The sequence below is a fragment of the Haplochromis burtoni genome, unplaced genomic scaffold, assembly GCF_018398535.1.
Source record: "Haplochromis burtoni strain Fernald_Lab_line unplaced genomic scaffold, NCSU_Asbu1 Contig_22, whole genome shotgun sequence".
In the NCBI taxonomy this organism is placed as follows: Eukaryota; Metazoa; Chordata; class Actinopteri; order Cichliformes; family Cichlidae; genus Haplochromis; species Haplochromis burtoni.
Genome location: NW_024582383.1, coordinates 2,180,653 through 2,198,292, shown reverse-complemented (window position 1 = coordinate 2,198,292; position 17,640 = coordinate 2,180,653). Strand labels below are relative to the sequence as shown.

General features: G+C 44.0%; 1 protein-coding gene across 15 annotated transcripts in view; it reads left to right on the top strand.

Moving 5' to 3' along the window:
• Window positions 1-17,640, top strand: part of LOC102308027 (neurexin-3b) — a 317,322-nt gene that overhangs the window by 224,676 nt on the left and 75,006 nt on the right. For all 15 annotated transcript variants that reach the window (XR_006054139.1, XR_006054138.1, XR_006054137.1 and 12 more), the window contains one exon: window positions 10,887-11,068. Coding sequence is in view for 12 of the 15 variants with exons in the window: in XM_042218692.1 (XP_042074626.1) it covers window positions 10,887-11,068 (182 nt within the window). In the remaining 3 variants the exon portion in view is untranslated. The remainder of the gene's footprint in view (window positions 1-10,886; window positions 11,069-17,640) is intronic.

The window sequence follows — 17,640 nt, the reverse complement described above, 5'->3', positions numbered from 1 at the left end:
TGTGTGTGTGTGTGTGTGTGTGATTTTATGTCAAATTTCTATACTATTTTTGAACTTTGGCTATGATGTATGCATAGTCAAAGTTCCAAACCCTAATGAAAAAAGCACAGCCATCAAGTGAGTCAACCCCTTCTGCTTCCAAACTGAACTGACATTAGAACTACCTGACATCATGCAAATTGCTAACAAATAGCATGGTGCTTTTTGAGCAGTGGTTAGTACTGTTGCCTCACAGCAAGAAGTGTCCTGAGTTTGAATCTGGCGCCTTCCTGTGTGGTTTGCATGTTCTTTCCGAGTACTCTGACAGTCCAAAGACATGCAGTTAGTGATGTTAGGTTAACTGGTGATTCACCACCAGACAAACTGGTGACCTGTCCAGGGTGTACCCTGCCGCTTACCCCATGGTACCTTGGATAGGCTTCAGTCCCCTACCACGAGCCTACATTGAATAAGTGGAAGAAAATGGATTGAAACTTGAAATGACACTTAAAAACTTCCAAATAGGCTTACTTATTTACTTAATGATGCCACATTGGTTTGAATGTTTGTCCATGCCCACGAACAGTCTGAGAGCCAACTTCACAATGGTATTTCTCCAGTTACTCCAGAGTAACTGTCAGAGTCAACCAACAAACATTGGACTTAGAGACAGAGTTAGAAGTTTTTTTGTAGCCTTGGGAGCAGCAGAGATGTCTGCAAAGGGCTTCGGTTGGCCGTTGATAACCAAGTGGTTGCACTCATCAGGGAGCCTTAAAGAGACAAGAACAGAAATGGTCATAGAGGGCCAATATAATGCCTGATGCAAATACAGCTTATTCCCTTGGAGCCCTAGTGGCAAGAAAAACAGGGCTAGAAATGAGCATATGTCACCATTAAGAGTAGCTACCCTACCATCAAACAAATGCTGAAACGGCTTGCTTGGTGTAGCAAATGTGGCAGCCAGTTGGACAGATATTCAATCCCTCCTGACTTATTACATTCTGTCCACAACTAGTCTGAGGCAAGCAAACAGAACTAGCAAAATCCATTTGCTGCCGTGGTTTGTTGACATCATGTGAAAAATAACTCTGCAAAACTGTCTGAGTCACTGGAAGGGTCTGCTCTTTATTCAGCCAACATGTCTCAGCAGAGGGCCTTTATCATCTATACAGTGGGGATAAACAGCCCTATCTGTTCACCAGGAGAAGATGGACCACAAAGAAGCTTAATAACAGAACCGTCTAATGCAATGTTCATCAGTATAAATTAAGATTATGGCTTGGATAAAATGGTAGCATTTAATGACACAGTTTGTCTTGTAAACAAGCTTCTGGGTGTTTAAGTGTCACTAACCAAAATGCGCTGTATCCTAGAGTTCTAATAAAACATTTGGGACACTTCCTTCCATTTCCACTGAGCTTGTGCAAATCCATTTATTTATTTTCTTAAATAATACTTTCAAAGGCATCAATAATTGTGAGGCCATTAGTTTGTGCACGAGGCGCAAAATAGGTTATACCACTCATCCTGATAATTAACTGCAAAGGTCTCCTTCGTTTTATTAAATAACTATAAAGGAAATCTGGAGTTAGGAGGCAAGCTTTGGAGACCATGAGTCCTTAAAGCGCGTCTCTCTATTCCACCCTCCTCTTTCCCAAATGAATCATATCAAAATACTGACTGGGTATTTTATGAAAACTATCTTTTCTTTTAATGAGTTCCTGTTTGTCTCTTGTTATCCTGCCTTTTAATTAACTTTGTTTTCATCTTAGCCCTGATTGAATGACTGAAGCCAATGCACAGTGTGAATCCATTCTAACGGCCAGTGGGGGTTAGGGGGCACCTTAGCTGGTATCCAAAAGGACTCTAGGTGCAGAGAAGTATATGAGAAGAAAATGACTACACTTCTTGCCTAGTTTAATACCTCGTGCCACTAGCTGGGACCACAGCCTCACTCACATTTGACAGCATTTTAATGGATAATGGCAGGTGGAGTAAGCATGAATTGGAGCTGTGGTTCGGAGAAGGACTCTGAGGACTGGTGGCAGCTCCTGAGCCCGTGCATACTCGCATGTACTAATGAGAGGTGGATGAATTAATGAATTGGAAAAAAAAAAGGAGGAGGTGGAGGACATATATAGACAGAAACAGGAGGGAAGTATGAGGTATGGTCCCACTCCTGAAATTCAGATGAGTTTTCTCCGATTAGTGCTGCTCCAGTTTGTTTCTGGTCTCAATTCCTGGTTTTCAACACGTGACACGATGACGATGATGATGTTTTTACGCCACAGCAGCTACACAGGTCTGTCATATACAGTGTAATTATCCAAATTAGCTTTTCTTTTTCCACTAAAGGGCAGCACACAAAAATGTAAAGTCTCAACTTTAGCCACTCCTTGGACCAAAAGTTTGCAAAAAGTTCAGAAACGAGTAGATGTGTCCAACTGGGGTTTGAGTCATAAAGGCCTTAGGATAAGATCAGTGGATCAAGTTGCAGTGTTGTATTTATGTATCAGGGCCTTTCAGTTATTGCAGAGAAAAGGGGAGAGAGAGACAGACACAGGCTTTTGCAGAGTGAGGGCGAGTGGAGCTACGGGCTCTCTCGTGAAGCCTTGGCTAAGACAGACAGGCTGCACTGCCCTCTGGGGAAGATTCAATTATAAATGATGCTTCCACTCGGAGCCATCTTGGATTCCCTTATTCTTCAGGAGGTCTTCTTCACCTAATCCTCGCCAGGGTTCGGTGTGGCCTGTCTCTGAAGTGATATGCCTCACACACATTGCGTGTCATGCATTATGAATGATGGGAAGGAGACGCTCATATCCTAATTTTCTGAGAGCGGCGGGAGCGTCAACACCGGATCCGACAGAACGTTAATATTCACCATGCAAAAGCACGGCATTCAGGTTGTACAAAGCTTTGGAGAGAGATGTCACGACTATTTATTAGTGATATTTTTGTGACTTTGAGCTCCTACAAGCTGACTTGGCTCCACCTTTGCCGTCCATCTGACGGTGTCAGCCTGTCTCCAGCATCCTTCCGCATCTTTCCTAGCTCGTACCTCCTCTCCTTTCATCTCTCCACAACGTCGCTCTCCCCTCTCTAAAAAAAACCCCACTGGTGGCAGTGAGCAGCATTAAAGTCAGCAGACAGGTCTTCTTTGTAGCCTAGAGAGCTGTGTAGATCTCAGCTGCAACCCCACCTCCTCCCTTTCTCCCTGCTCCCCCAGCCTCTGAAATCCTCTTCAGACCCCCTTCCCGCTTCCCCTTCCTTTTACAACCAGAGAGAATAGGAGCTGACATCTCCAGAGAACCGAGAAAAAAAATCATTTAAAGCCCTTCCTCTCTGTCCGCTTGCTGCTACAACAGAGAGGAGTGTCAGTAATGCAGCAGGAGGAGAGGCAAGAGGGGGTGGGGGGGTAGGAGGGTGAGACTGGCTGGTTTCGCGGTAATGAGAGGGGAGTTGTTATGGCTCAGCTTCTGCTGTTCAAGACTGTGTGTATGTGTGTGTATTTTCACTTCTGTGTACTCACATTTGCACCTTTGCAGTGTTGCATGAATCTGAAGTGAGGCTACATGACTGCTTTGTTAATGGGTGTGAGCGAGTCGATCTTCCCGTCCTTCTATAGCGATCTGAGGATGCTTTGACATGCCTGTGAGTAAGGAGCCAGCGTTACAAAGCCTTTTCCTGTTGCTCAGAGAGAGTGGGGGTGGAGGGGCTCGGATCATCTCGGGTTCCCATCGACACCGCTTGACTCTCTCTCTCTCCATCTGTGTTTTTCCTCCCTTCTCCGTGTCTTGCCTCCTTCCCTCCCTCCTGCAGCAAAAAGTGACTCTTTCCCCACTCGCTCCCCGTTCACCATCTCCACATCTCGTCGCTTCTGCCACAACCACACGATACAGATGGCAAATCAAGCTGTTCGTCATGGAAATATGTCAAGTATGTCCAATCAAGGGTGACAAGAACGGGAAACTTTTTGATTGAGTCCTTTTACTTCCTGTTGTGTTGTTGGAAGTACTCGTTCGGGGTTTATTGTTGTAGTTATGTTAGTAAAAGGAACAAAGTCAGGAAAGTAGCAAAGGGTTGGTGATTCATTAGGATCTGGTCAGATTTGCAGACTAACACTGGGTAACATGTTCATGTTACAGCTGAGTTATATGTTATTATAGTAAGTACCTGTATATACAGGTATGGGTTTCTGTTATTATGCTGTGTCCCATGAGTGTGAGAAAGTGTTTCTCATAAATTAGCAACAGAGTAAACAGTGGGTTATACAAGAAACAGTTGGTCCTAAACTTCTAAATTGAAATTGAGTTTGAGTGATTTATCTGCAAAACCAATATATCTGAAATAATAAGTATCCGATAAAATGGTACTGATATCATATCATTCATATTATATGTTCATTTCTAAGCCTGTGAAGTGGCAGATCTATAAACATTTGAAAGAGATGGAAGAAACACCCTTCAGCTGTGTTATTAGTGTTGACTGTTGCATGGTGTGTCCACCAGAGGGCACTCTGCAGCATCCCCGTTGGCATCATGACTTTTGGATGTTACCATAACGACGACAAACTGAGTTTAACTGAGTTATCTGGCACTAGTTGTGACAGTAAAGCAAGATGCGTTTCAAACTGCATTCATTTAATATCTTAGTGAGGTCATATAAATTGCTGCACATAACAGAAGCTACAGAAATTTTATGTGTTTCGTTAGTCTGAAAAAATCAACTGTCAGATTTACTGCACCTGGTATCTGTTCTAAAAGTCCTGTGTCAGTCAGGCTCTACTTGACAACAAATTAGATAACTGATAAATATTCTTCAAGAAAATCCTTCACTGGTCGCACGTCCGGTGTGAAGATGTGATGCCTGGAAGAAAAGGTGAAAAAGAGGCAGCTTTTCTTTTTTTATTTAACACACTAAATAATTTATGAGTTGACACACAAATCAGCAAAATAAGAGAAAATGAAAAACATTTTGGCCACACTTCCACAGACACTACACAGAGCACAATATGTTCCTGTTTACCCTCCTGATGTTGCAGCTTCTTCTCCCACAGCTGCGCTCCATCAGAGCTGGCACCAACAGCCACCTCCAACATAACTGGCACTAGCGCTAAATCCCACCGCAGCACAAAGGCCTCAGTTTCCCTTGGCGTTTTTTGGGCAAGTGTAGTACTATAACTGTAGTTTTTGACTGTGGAGCTGCTGCCCAGCGGCTCAGACTTTATCATCTTGGCTGCTGGTGCAACTTCGCAGCCCAAGCAGAAGCTGCCTAAACCTTGGACTCACTGCGCTGCATTTGTCAGTTTAGCCTGGCTCATAAAGTTAGAATATGACTCTGACAAAATGTTATACAATGCAGAGCAAGCTGTACAATGCTCTGTACGTACTGTGTACACTGGGAAATAACTCTGTAGGCCATTATCGCCGTTTGTACTGGTGCTTCATATTTTTTCAGCCAGCTTTTTTGACATTTATGTACGTTTCTTTAAGAATACACACAAAAGCCGTCCTCCCTATCCATAGCAGAGCCCAGAACACGCAGCACACACAAAGTTTAATTAGTCTGAATTATTAGAGTTTTAAAGAGCGATATTGCTATAAGCAAAATATGGTGGAAACCTTACATCTTTTGTTTGTCGCAATCCCAACGCTTTGTGGGTTTTTACAGCTTGCTGTTTGCACATGCATCATAATACAGCTCTGGCTGCGTGGGTAAAACCACTTTTCGCTATATATGCTCAGTCCATTCTGTGTCTAGTTTTAGCTTTTCCCTGCTTCCATTACCCCTGGTTTTTGGCGCGTGAATCCATATAGTGCGGTAATGCTACAGCTTATTATAACGGGGAAACAGACAGTGTAAATCATTCGAGGCTGCCTGTTTCCTTTACGTAGCCGTTCTTCACGACACACCGCCCTTCATCCATCATGTTCTGCATTTTCTTTGTTCGGCATTGCTCTTGAGAGATGGGACACATGGCCACCGTGTGTGATGACAGCAGAGACACATGCAAACACGCACACACCGGCCGCCACAGAAGTCCTTTAAAGCACAACACACACACACACACACACACACACACACACATAGGTATCGCTGTAAAGCATCTTAGCTATTTCCTCTAAGCTTACTTCTGGCAGCTGATTGAGGAGCGGCGGGGAGAAGGAGAGCGTTCAATCATTAGTCCTCCTCTCACTCTATCCCAGAGGGGAGAGGCAACAGTTGGAAATATGAATTATGAAATGATAAGAGGTTGTAAAATGGAGATAAATCCCAGTGATTACACAGCTCAGTATCTCACAATTTGATTCCTCTGCCAATGATTCTTTATTGTCACTGTGTGAAGGACAGCAAGCCTAATAATTCCCTATGTATGAAGCACAGCAGGGGAAAGTATTGTAATGATAGAGTTCTTTTGAACATGATTGAGGAGGCAATTACATTTTGCATCTCACTTCCAGGATGTTTTTTTTTTTTTTTTGAGCTCCGCTTTCTTTTCTTCGTTCTCCGATGGCAGAAAATTCGACCACATCAAACCGTGTTTGTCTTCTTTCTCCATCCCCTGGGGTGCCAGTGCTGCAGAAAGCCCAAGAGATAACAAGGGGAAAAACATAAAAGCACATAAACAAGACACACACACACACACACACACAGCAAGGAGAAAGGAGAGAAAATGTGTGCACTTGTGCGCGCGTGTGTGTGCATGCTTTAAGACTCACACTGGTCTATGCAAATGACTCTGAGCGTGCATGTGTGCACGCTTGCACAAAGAGTTGGAGTTTAGAGCATTTACCCGCTGCAGTTGTGTGTGCCTTGTGGGTAGCTGGTAGTGCCACCTTCTTCTTAGTGGTGTCTAACACGCATGCAGCACACACACACACACACACACACTCCCAGTACTCCATCCAACTTAATCTGAGAGAGAAAAAAGCTCGACTAGCACCTCGCCCTGGCTTTTACTGTAGGTCTGCTGCCTCTAAATAGATTTTTTTATCACAGCATGGTGTGAAGTCTGAATACAACCAATATAACCGACATGCATCACGGCAGCTGCTCCGCTCCTTTTGCTCCTTTCCAGATATCATTGCTGGCTGCTGAAGTTCATATGTGCATGTAGAAGACAGACAGAGTGGAGCCAGAGCAAAATTCTCTTGTTGAGGTTGAAACAGGGAATTGAGAATTCCAGCGTATTCCCCTCATTTCTCCCCACACTGGTCAGGTGCATTGAAAGCAGTGACCTGCAGTGATTTCTGGCTCTGTGTGAAAATCCTGTGTCCTCCTCCCTTTTCTCCCTTCATCCCTTTAGTTTTGTAATGTCATGTGGGGGCTGAAGGACAGAACATAGCTCTGTCCTGCAGACAGGTGTCCTGACCTTCTGTCTGCTCTTCCACGCCTCAGGGGACCTCTGTGAAATAGAGGCCAAGGCTTTGACCTAGTCTCTCATCTACAGTTTGTCTCTAAACGGAGCCATGCTGCAGATGCAATGAATCACAACTCCTGGGGAGCAGCGCATTAGTATGTGGCCTTTATTTTCACAGCTATACTCCCTCCATAGGTTTTTGCTTGTTTTCTTTAAAGAGAAATCGTTTGAAAAATTCAGCATTGGTCATTTTTCTTGTTTCAGAGATCTTCTTATCTCCAAGTCAATGTAGCACCAGTGTGTTACAATTAGATTTCAGATGGCCTCCCTCCAGTACCCAGTGGCCATAGCAAGATTGCATTATTCAAAGCTGGAGATGAAAGTCCCCTCTGATAGACTAAAATAACGCTCTCTACAGTCTGTACTGTGTGTAGATTTGATTCCTTTGATGATATTTCCCCTACAGTTAGCTTTTCACCAGGCTTCGTGGCTGTGAAAGCCCATGTGTGTATTTTACACATCATTTCTGCTATTTATTGCTTATTAATCCTCCAACCTTGTAAGCACTGATGGAGGGGGGGGAGTTGTGGCCAAAAGTGATGGCTCATCTCTTAGAGAATGCCAAGAATGAGCACAGCATCTGAAGAAATAGTCTGTGGTAATTACAAGGGAGAAAGGAAAGGGACATTGGAATAGTTGGAGCGCGCTGAAGTGAGGAGGACTTTCAGACATTTCCAAGAAGCAGAGAACAAATTAGCCTGCTTATCACCTCTTTTATGCAGCCGGGTGAATTAAAATCCTAGATGCTGTCTCAAAATCTTTGTTGCATTGTTACCAAGAAATACAAGGCGAAAATCGGTGCGCCTGACCCTCACTTTGCTGTTTTGATCGGTCTTAAAATCCTTGCTGGCTGAAGTGAATATAAGAAATCAACATTTTCATTGCACTCAGACAACTTTCCCAAAAACAGAGACCCAGAAACGAAAAAACATTGAAGATTATTGTTCCTTAACAGTTTGCAGGACAGGTAAATGTCCGAGGACGTTTTAGTAAAGATATCTGAGAGCATGAGTGTGAAAATATGCTAGAAATGTTATAACACGCCATCGCTTACCCCTCCGCCCTCTAATTAGTCTCTTTGCAAAGCTGCTGAAATTTATATTGGTGCTCAGTACATCCACACTTAAATGGAAAGTCCCAGCAGCTCTAGCTTCAGTGAAATTATTCAAATCAAAGTCTTGACCTTGGAAATGTAGCCTGGCATGTGCATTCTCTCTTTTCAGCTGCGTAACAGTCACACAAATCTTTTTTTCCCTTCATATGAGCATCAGAAATGATGCCATTCCCAGTACTCTTGCATGCATAGGCTGTTGATATGCAGTGGACTTCCTCTGCGTGTGGAAATGCAGCTGGTGCAGTCTGGGCCCCGGCAGGTTGTTAGGGGAATGTGCTACATCTCGGCGATCTCGGGTTCTTTCTCTTCTCTGTACTTGTGCAGATAATCACCCACTTGTGTGACTGAAAATGTGAGAAGGCATCATGTTCCCAGTGTTTGTGCGAATGCGCACGTGTTTGCACACTTTTAGACTGCATCACGATGTGCATTTATGTCTCCGTCAGCCCGCCCGCTCTGTGTGTGTGTGCGTCAGCCCGTTGTGCGTGTGGCAGCCTGTGTGTACTTCATGCTGAACATTGTCTTCTTGAAACACTAAGCAAATCTCCTCAATGTGATAATTGGCTCCCCGGGGTGCTTGTATCTTTGCTGCTCATCATCGTCATCCCCTCCAAAAAAACCGAGTGTGTGCTAGATGAGATAGGCGAAGTTTGCTCGTTTGCCGGGGAAACTGATCCCTAGTCTGCCCGAACTCTTTTGGCAAGAAGAAACTTTGAGGCGATGAGACAGTGCAGCCAGATCGGGTGCAACCTGGCTGCAGGCTGCTGTCTGCCGCCTCTCGTAGCATCAGGGGCTTGTTTTCTGATGCACTGCAATGGGTGAAATATGCTATTTGAGGCAGGTGATACGCTCAGTAGTTTCATCTGCAGTAAAGTCTCTGACAGAAGCTGAATGATTTTATCACTTCTGTTCAGGAAAAATAAAAATATCTGCGTTAAAACCGTCCGTTTATGATTATTAGCTATACGAAATGAGGCGGATTATTCGAGGCTCGGCGCACGGACGACCTTCGCTGGTGGTTTGCAGTGCTGGCGCCTGAGTTGTGTAAAATACAGACCTGTTTGTGTGCCTGAAGGCAAATAGAGACGCTCATCTGGTCACTAGAGTCTCTCCCTCTTTTTTAGTCCCTCTCATCCATATGTTCGTGGAGTCCCCGGGGTATTATAGACCACAGAGCAGATTGTTGGCCGCTTCATTGGGGAAACAGCGAGACAGCTGGGCACCCATCACACGGCCAAACAGATGTTCAGGTGACTTGCAGAGGAAGTGAATGGAAAAGAGAAATGGCGAGGGGCGGGAGGTGATGCGGAAGAAAGGGAAGCCGAGACTTGATGGAGGCAGCAAAAAATGAATTAATACATTGATGCCAGAACTCCGAGACTTCATTAGGAATCCAGCGTAGCCCTCTGAGGTGGGCCACACGCTTTCCACTCTCCTTAGGCCACAGGAACCAGTTTTCTCCCATATTGATTCACCTACTAGACTATCTGCTGCAGGTCTAATGCCTCAGATCTCCCGATTATCTTTGGCTAAATGCGGACGAGACGGCTAAGCGGCTCAGGGAATCAACGCTTTAATTCAAACTCACCTCAGGGAATATTCAAAAGTTGGAACTGAATCCCACCCTGAAAACAAATAGCTTTGGTCTTTCTTGCCAGTTTCACATAATGATAAAAAAGGAAATCCACAAACAGTTTTCACAGATTCTCTGGCTGAGGGCTGAGCTTGATCCAGGCAGAGGCTCTAATCTGACACAAATCTGCATATACATACATACACATATACATATATATATAGATAGATAGATAGATACAATTCCCTACTGGTACTGACTCCTTTTCTTCAACACTGCATTTGTCAAATTAAACCAGACAAAAGTTCTTCGATCCCCCTCAGTCCCCCTTCTCTACTTTCTTGGGCCAACCTTTGTTCTTTGGTTGCAGGTTTCATGTATAATACATGAGGATTGGGAGACTTATCCGTTTCTGGCCATACCGGCTGTAATTCCCTGGGAAGGGGCTATATTTAAGAGCTGGATAGGTCATAGATGGCGTCAGGGGAGCAGCTGACTTCTACCCGAAAGGTGGCGGTGGCTGAATAGCATTAAAATCCTAAAATAGAACTCGACACAGTTACATTGTTGCCCCGGCGAGGAAGCTGTAACGGAATTACCGTAGATTTAGCCCCTAATGGAAGAAGCGCTAATCCAGTTTTGTCAGAAACGTGTCTTGTTTGTGACAACACGCTGCTCCCTGGCGTCTAGTTAGTCTCTGTTTGTACATCACAGATTTCAGTTTTCACCTCTTTCTATCTGCCTCTATTTATCGTACAACAAATCTAATTCCTGTTGTTGTTTTTTTATTTCCAAAGCTGGCACGACCTACATCTTTGGCAAAGGAGGGGGTCTGATCACATACACGTGGCCCAATAACGAGAGGCCAAGCACCCGGACGGACCGGCTAGCCGTGGGCTTCAGCACGACCATAAAAGATGGCATCCTGGTCCGCATCGACAGCGCCCCACGTCTGGGTGACTACATCATGCTCCACATTGTATGTATTATTCTTGTCCATTCAAAATTCAGTGTGTTTCAAGTGTTTAAGGCATTACAACCAAGGTGATGACCACAAACAAACCTCCGATTCATTCCTTTCCTTGTGGCAATCTTCAGGCAAAATTCATCCCACGGTGCTCCGAATGATTTATACGCACGATGTAGACCCAGTGAGGAAAAAAACCTTACTGCTCTACTCGAAGTCTTTGCTCATCCAGAATAACCCCACTTCTCCACCACAGTCAGGCTAACTCCCAGCATCTCCATACCTATATTTACCTATGCCTCGTTACAAGCACACACACACACACACACACACACACACACACACACACACACACACACACACACACACACACATGTTGGAGAACCATAGGAAACTGCGATTTGGAATTCTCAGCCAGTCGACTGTGCACCCGTGCAGCATCTTAATACTTTCACATCGCGACCTTGCATTTGGCTCGTTTACATAAGCATTACGCATTTACATAATCATCAACAGCAGCTTGATGAATGCAGTGTGGAATCACTGCAGCGAATGCATGTAGAGGTAGTGTGGTCGGGAAAAGGGACGAGTAGCTGGTGACGCCATGCAAAAAAAATACAAATAAATTAAGAAAGAAAAAAAAAAGATGCGATGATGAGGAGGAGCTACAGTTGCTAAAGCAGATTGAAAGTCTTTTTCTTCTTAAAGAGCTCCCCTCATCTCCTGAGTGCTGGCCATGTGGTGCAGAGAAGCAGCCATCTGCTCTGGAAAGATGAGGGCCAACAACGAGCAGTTTGGAGCTGCCTTTACAGTATAGAGAGATAGGAGTGTGTGCACGTGTGTGTGTTTCCTTGTGCGCACAGGTGAGAGAGGAAATGGAGTGGCACAGGCAGAGGGAAAATAAAGACGTAGAGTGGGTTGCGAGGGTGATGTGGGACATGCCTCCCTGCGTGGTTCTAACTGATTGAGTAATTGCAGGAAACTCTAAAGGAAGGAAAAGGGATGCATTTTTAATTCTGCTTTTTAGATATGGCGGCACAGCTAGCCAAGCAGGGTATCTCGCATAATTTGGCTGCGAGTCATTGGCCGATGAATGTCTTCGTTCCTCCAGTCTAACGCGCTAATGAATTTATTAATAGAAAGAAAAGCAACCGGAGACTTCACCAGTTCATTCAGAGAGGCAGCGTGTTCTGAACACAGTGTCGGTTCGAGCTGCTCGCGTGGGCAACACTGCAAATATTTCAGATGATTTATTGACAGCCAAGGGTGTACAAACAAAGTGGGTTTTGTTTAATATTAAAAATGATTGTTGCCTTAAACTATAGAATAGTTGGCAAAAAAAATGCTCTCCCATTACAGAGCAGAAAGCCGATGAACAAAGCGAGGCTTTTTGTTCGGCTGTGAGCTCGGTAATCGGCGTTGTCAGGAATAATCCTCTGCATGATCTCACCTCTAACGACTGCTGTTGTTACAGGGATGCATAGATTATCATTTGCCTCACACTTTGAACTCCTCGTATGTGCAGTTGTGGGAGTATCAGAGACCCTCCTGTCTCAGGGAGTTGTGTACGTGTAGTAGAAATGCTTAGAAATTGAGATTTGTTATTAAACTGTTAGCAGTCGGACGTACCGCCCACGGGACATTGGATGGTTTAGGGGACTAATAGGACTGCTAAGGGGTTAAATAATATTTCCTAATGACATCTATAACATCTTTGCTGTTAGTGTTTTTCATTTCGCAGTAACTCTGGAGGAAAAGGTTACGGGCTTTTTGCCTGTCGATTCTGGATTTATGTAGCTTCATCTTTACGGTTTATTAGACCGCTTCCTCAAAGGTGTGCGCTCTCTTGTCAGACTTTAACGTCTTTTCGATGACAGGATGTGGTCAACAAAAAGTAAAATAGCTTTTGTAGTTTTCTACTCCAGTTTTCTAACTGTGCAAAAGTCTTGAGCCACATATTTTCATCCATGGAAATGCAGAATACAAGGCGAAGGACGGAAGTCAGTATTTGGTATGCCCAACTTTATTCTTTACCACAGCTGGAACGCTCTCATGCAGCTTTCTTGTCTTTTCTTTAAGTAGAACTCAGGATTAGTTCTCCAGGCTTCTTGAAGGACATTCAAAGCTGTTCTTTGTTCTATTCTATGACCCCGCACTGCTTCACTAATGTTGAGGCCAATCGATGACTGATGGCGTTCCACACTGATAGTTTTTTTATTGAAGCCGTCGCCAATCAGATGCTTTCCTACGGAGCCCCGCAGGGGACATGGGGGAAAAAAAATTAAGACGGACTTTTGCGAGATCTCGCAAAAGTTTTAGCCGCATTCTTCGAAGCCGACCGGGAGGTCGAGGCACGATGTGTCGGGAGATCGGTGTTCCTCCCGGCTGTAGTAGGTCTCGACCTCGACCTCCCGTTAGCTTCGAGATGGTGGGTGTCAGATCTCCGAAAACGTCGGAGCACTTTTGCAAATATGTGATGTCTTGTAAACCGAGCAGATATCTGACGTTTACACAACTACATTCACGCCTCAAAATATCTTAAAAGTGTATTTTGTGACCCAGAAAGAGTAATATTACAACTAAGTAGCTGCCGCCATTGTTGGAATTCAACTTTTGTGAGATCCCGAGTTAGTTTTGCGAGATCTCGCAAAAGTCCGTCCTTATTTTCTCCCACGTCCCCTGCGGGGCTCCGTACTTTCCAGGTGGCATGATGGAGTGAACTCTGATGATACTGTTTTTCTGTAGACCCGCGCTATTGTATCTCCCTCCTGACCTCCTCCAGACATACTGATGATGATTTAAACCACAAATTTAGATTCATCATTAAATAAGACCAGTTACTGCTGATTTTAAGTCCAGCTTCTCAGTTTCCACCATTCCACTGACACCGTTTCCGATGAGCAGATGGATCAACTGAAGGACTGGAGGCATCTCTCAGGTCCTTCATCTCTCTTAAGAACATGACTTTCAGATACTGAAAGCAGCAGATGCAGGTTTTTCAGCCCTGCTACGTCTTCCTTTGTCCTCCATTTGCCCATTTTCCTCATTTTTAAGGACAAACTGCACACCATGCTGAGATGTGAGCTTTTAGCTAATACCTCTTTGGGAATGACGTTGTTGCTGCAAATTCCAATTTTATCTTTAGGAATTTTGGTAGATTCAGCTGCAGAAATGGGAAAGAATGACCCGTTTTTATGACTGACTAATATTAAAGTCCCTAAAAATACAGTTTCACACTGGTTCTTTAATAAGTTATCTGTTATGTGACACAACACTGGTTCATCCCTCGAGTTCGGTGTGTTTTTATGCTTGAATAATTTGTAGGTCAGTGTTAAAGGGCTCAATAATCAAGACTGCAACTTAACTATCGCTCAAGACCTTCAAAATTACAAGTAAGTCTGACTCAGACTTGGAAGCAAAATCTAAAGAAAACAGGGGTGGCTCAGGACTTTTACAGTTTACTGTAAGTGAAGGATCATAAACAGCGTGAGTGTTTCTCTGACCTTGATTTTAACGCATGTGTCTTCTGCTTTCAGCGTAGATAAAACAGCACACATTGCATTTTCTCTGCAGAGCCCAGAGCACTGAGACAAAACAGGCATCTTGAGGTGAGACCTAATCACAGACTCCCTCCTTAGTCTTCCTCTCCCTTCTTGCTTTCTTCATTATCTCCTTTCCGTGATTAGCTTACGGCTTGTTTGGCAATCATGAATTAAAATACTGATTGTAGTGTTTACATTTTAACTGCTAAGAACAACTGCGTGCTTGCTTTGAAATGCGAGGAGCAATTTGGCATAATTTTGGGAGGTGAGTGCGACATTTTACAATCGCCGGTAGCTCATTTAGGAGTTGGTCTGACGTGAATACAAAGAGTAAAACAGACGAGAATCCTTGTCAGCTTCATGTTGATAAGATAAAAACTGTCATATCATCGTGTTTGAATCGCAGATGACTTTTAGGTGCAAGACAAGTCAAATCTGGCTTGTGGTAAGACTGCAGTGAGGTAGTAGTAACACACGTATGTGGGTACACGAGGTGCACATTAAAGTCACACGCGAGCAGAAGAACTTTCAGCCGTGGGCCAGATATATGATGGTTGTGTCACACAGTTTCTCTCTAGAGACTGTTTGAGTGCAGCTGAAGATTACCCACGATGTAACACACACACAGGCTCAGCATCAGAGTGAAATGCTTCAGAATCTCACCCGCACTGCATTTCTTTATGCCGAAAATCATCATTACAACAGCAGCTGCCACAGACAGACAATTAATGGCACAAAGTTAAAGAAGCTGCCTAATAGACGTTGACAAAACCTGTTTCTTTCTCTTTACAGCGATGACTCGGCAGGTGGTAACTGTTGTTAAAGGCTGGAATTTCAAAACTGTCAAAATATTGTCTGGATGTTAAAGGAAAAACATCCCAGTCTGCTGCTTTGAAGATGCAGTCTCACATCGTCTGTTTTAATCATTAGTGACTGCAAAAAATAAGACAGACGTTATTAATTCAGCCGCTAGTAATTTACATACGCATCATGTTCTTCAAAGTGGTATTCTGCTGTGTAAGAAGTTAAAGGGGACCTATTATGCTTATTTCCACTTGCATGTTTTTCATTCTTGAACTGCACAAGAGCTCACAGCTCTTATATGATGGAGCCTCTCAGTTCATCCACTGTCGTTGCTTCCTCAGCCTGTGGGCCACCTTTTCTCTGATTGGCTCTCCTCAGTAGACAAAAGGTCTGACCACATTAGGGCCGTCACCTCTCACTGACATCATACACAGACAGGAGTACAAACACCTGTCTGAAACAAGGTGTTTAGAGCAGTCTGAAGCTTCTGGCTCGCAGGAATTACTGGCACAGCCGCTGACCTCATTATTTGAAAACCAGAGAGAAGTCCAGGTCTGCCTTCTGATTACACGACACAACAAACACACTGTGCTCAGGCACCACAGGCATTCTTTGTTTTCTCTCCGACATTGTTCAAATACTACGGCGCGAGTGAGCCGAAGCCTGGTTAATCACGACTCGGCCGAGCCCGGATAAACTCGCTTGGGTGGAGATGCTGTAGGTGACAAGTTGGAGTTGTGCGAAGCTGAAACTGAAAACGATCCATCAGGCTTCATGTCTGGCAGCTCCTTTGGTTTCTAATCAGGGGAGGAAGGTACAGTAAGGCACCTGACGAGATAAATGCAAATATATGTTCAATGCAAAATCATTACGGTGCAAAATCCAATTACAAGTTCAGACATTTAAGTATTGACTGATCTCAGAGGCTTCTGTTCGAACCATAAAATTAGTCTTAGTAATGCTGACATTATTATTTGTTTGCTTTCTCAAACTTTGAGCTTGACAATTTTTTGTGATAACAGTGACGGGCTCCATAAAATGCCTCAAACACATAGACGTATGCTCCAGATGCGTACCAGATGTCACCAAGCACATGCAAAACACCTATATCCCGCCACCATCCATCATCCTCACTCCCTCAGAAAGATTCACCAACCAGCCAGCCTCGTCTCATCTAATGAAGAAACGGCACATGGAATTCCATTACCCACTTGAGTTTTCCCCTCATGCTAATTCACTGGGAGAAAAGGTGCGACTGCTGGATAATTGAAAACCCCAGTGCAGGCACTCAGTCACAAGATGCCGACCGGGATGAGTGGCAATGGATGGTAAATGCACCAGAGCAGTGTGTGCTTTTGCAATATACACGTGCATGTGCAAATACATGCACATTTATTGATTTCATGCAGGAGAACAGTCCATTCAGTTTTACACACTTTGCACATCCATCAGGTTTGTGTTTCTGTGTCTAACAGTGTCTCGTTGCCTCCTTCCGTCTCCTTCTGACAGAGCTAACGTAAGATGTTGGATGTGTACCTGTGTGCATCAGCGCGTATAGGGCCAGCAATGTATCGCTTCTATCAAGTTACTCTTGGCCCGGCAAGGAAAGATAGATATTATCTTGGTTACGGTTCACGGCCTCTGATAACATTACAGCTTCTTATTTTACTTTGTATTCCACCATTTGATTCCCTCCACGGAAATAAAGAACAGAGAAAATACACCTCGCAGCTGTTTTCACATCTATTTGCTTGGAGTACACGCAGTCAGCATTATGGTAACCTTGTTGGTAAATAAGTATTTTTATGAGGCTGAACAGCAGAGTCATTTTTATCTCCACTGCGTTATTGTTATTCATATTTTCCAGGAGATGCAGCACATTGTTTTAGCTCGTGGCTGCTGCCTAAACGCACAGCAAAAACATTATTACGAGAATATTACTGACTTTCACTTGTATCCTATGAAGTCAACATATGACACCAGATTATTAACATTACTTGGATGAATATTTTGGGTGCTCACACCTGAAGATAGCTTGCATGCTTGCTAGCAGATAGCGTTTGGACAAACTGTCGTGTATATATACAAAAAGAAGCTGGATTTTGAAGGAAATGAGGTATTTTGACACGATTATTTAAAATACAGGACTAGTGGCAGGCTTCTTTTGTGAACTCGTAGCAGAATTGTATGGATGACGCTGAGGCAACGCTGGTGAAGCGCACAAAACAGAAGCTAGCT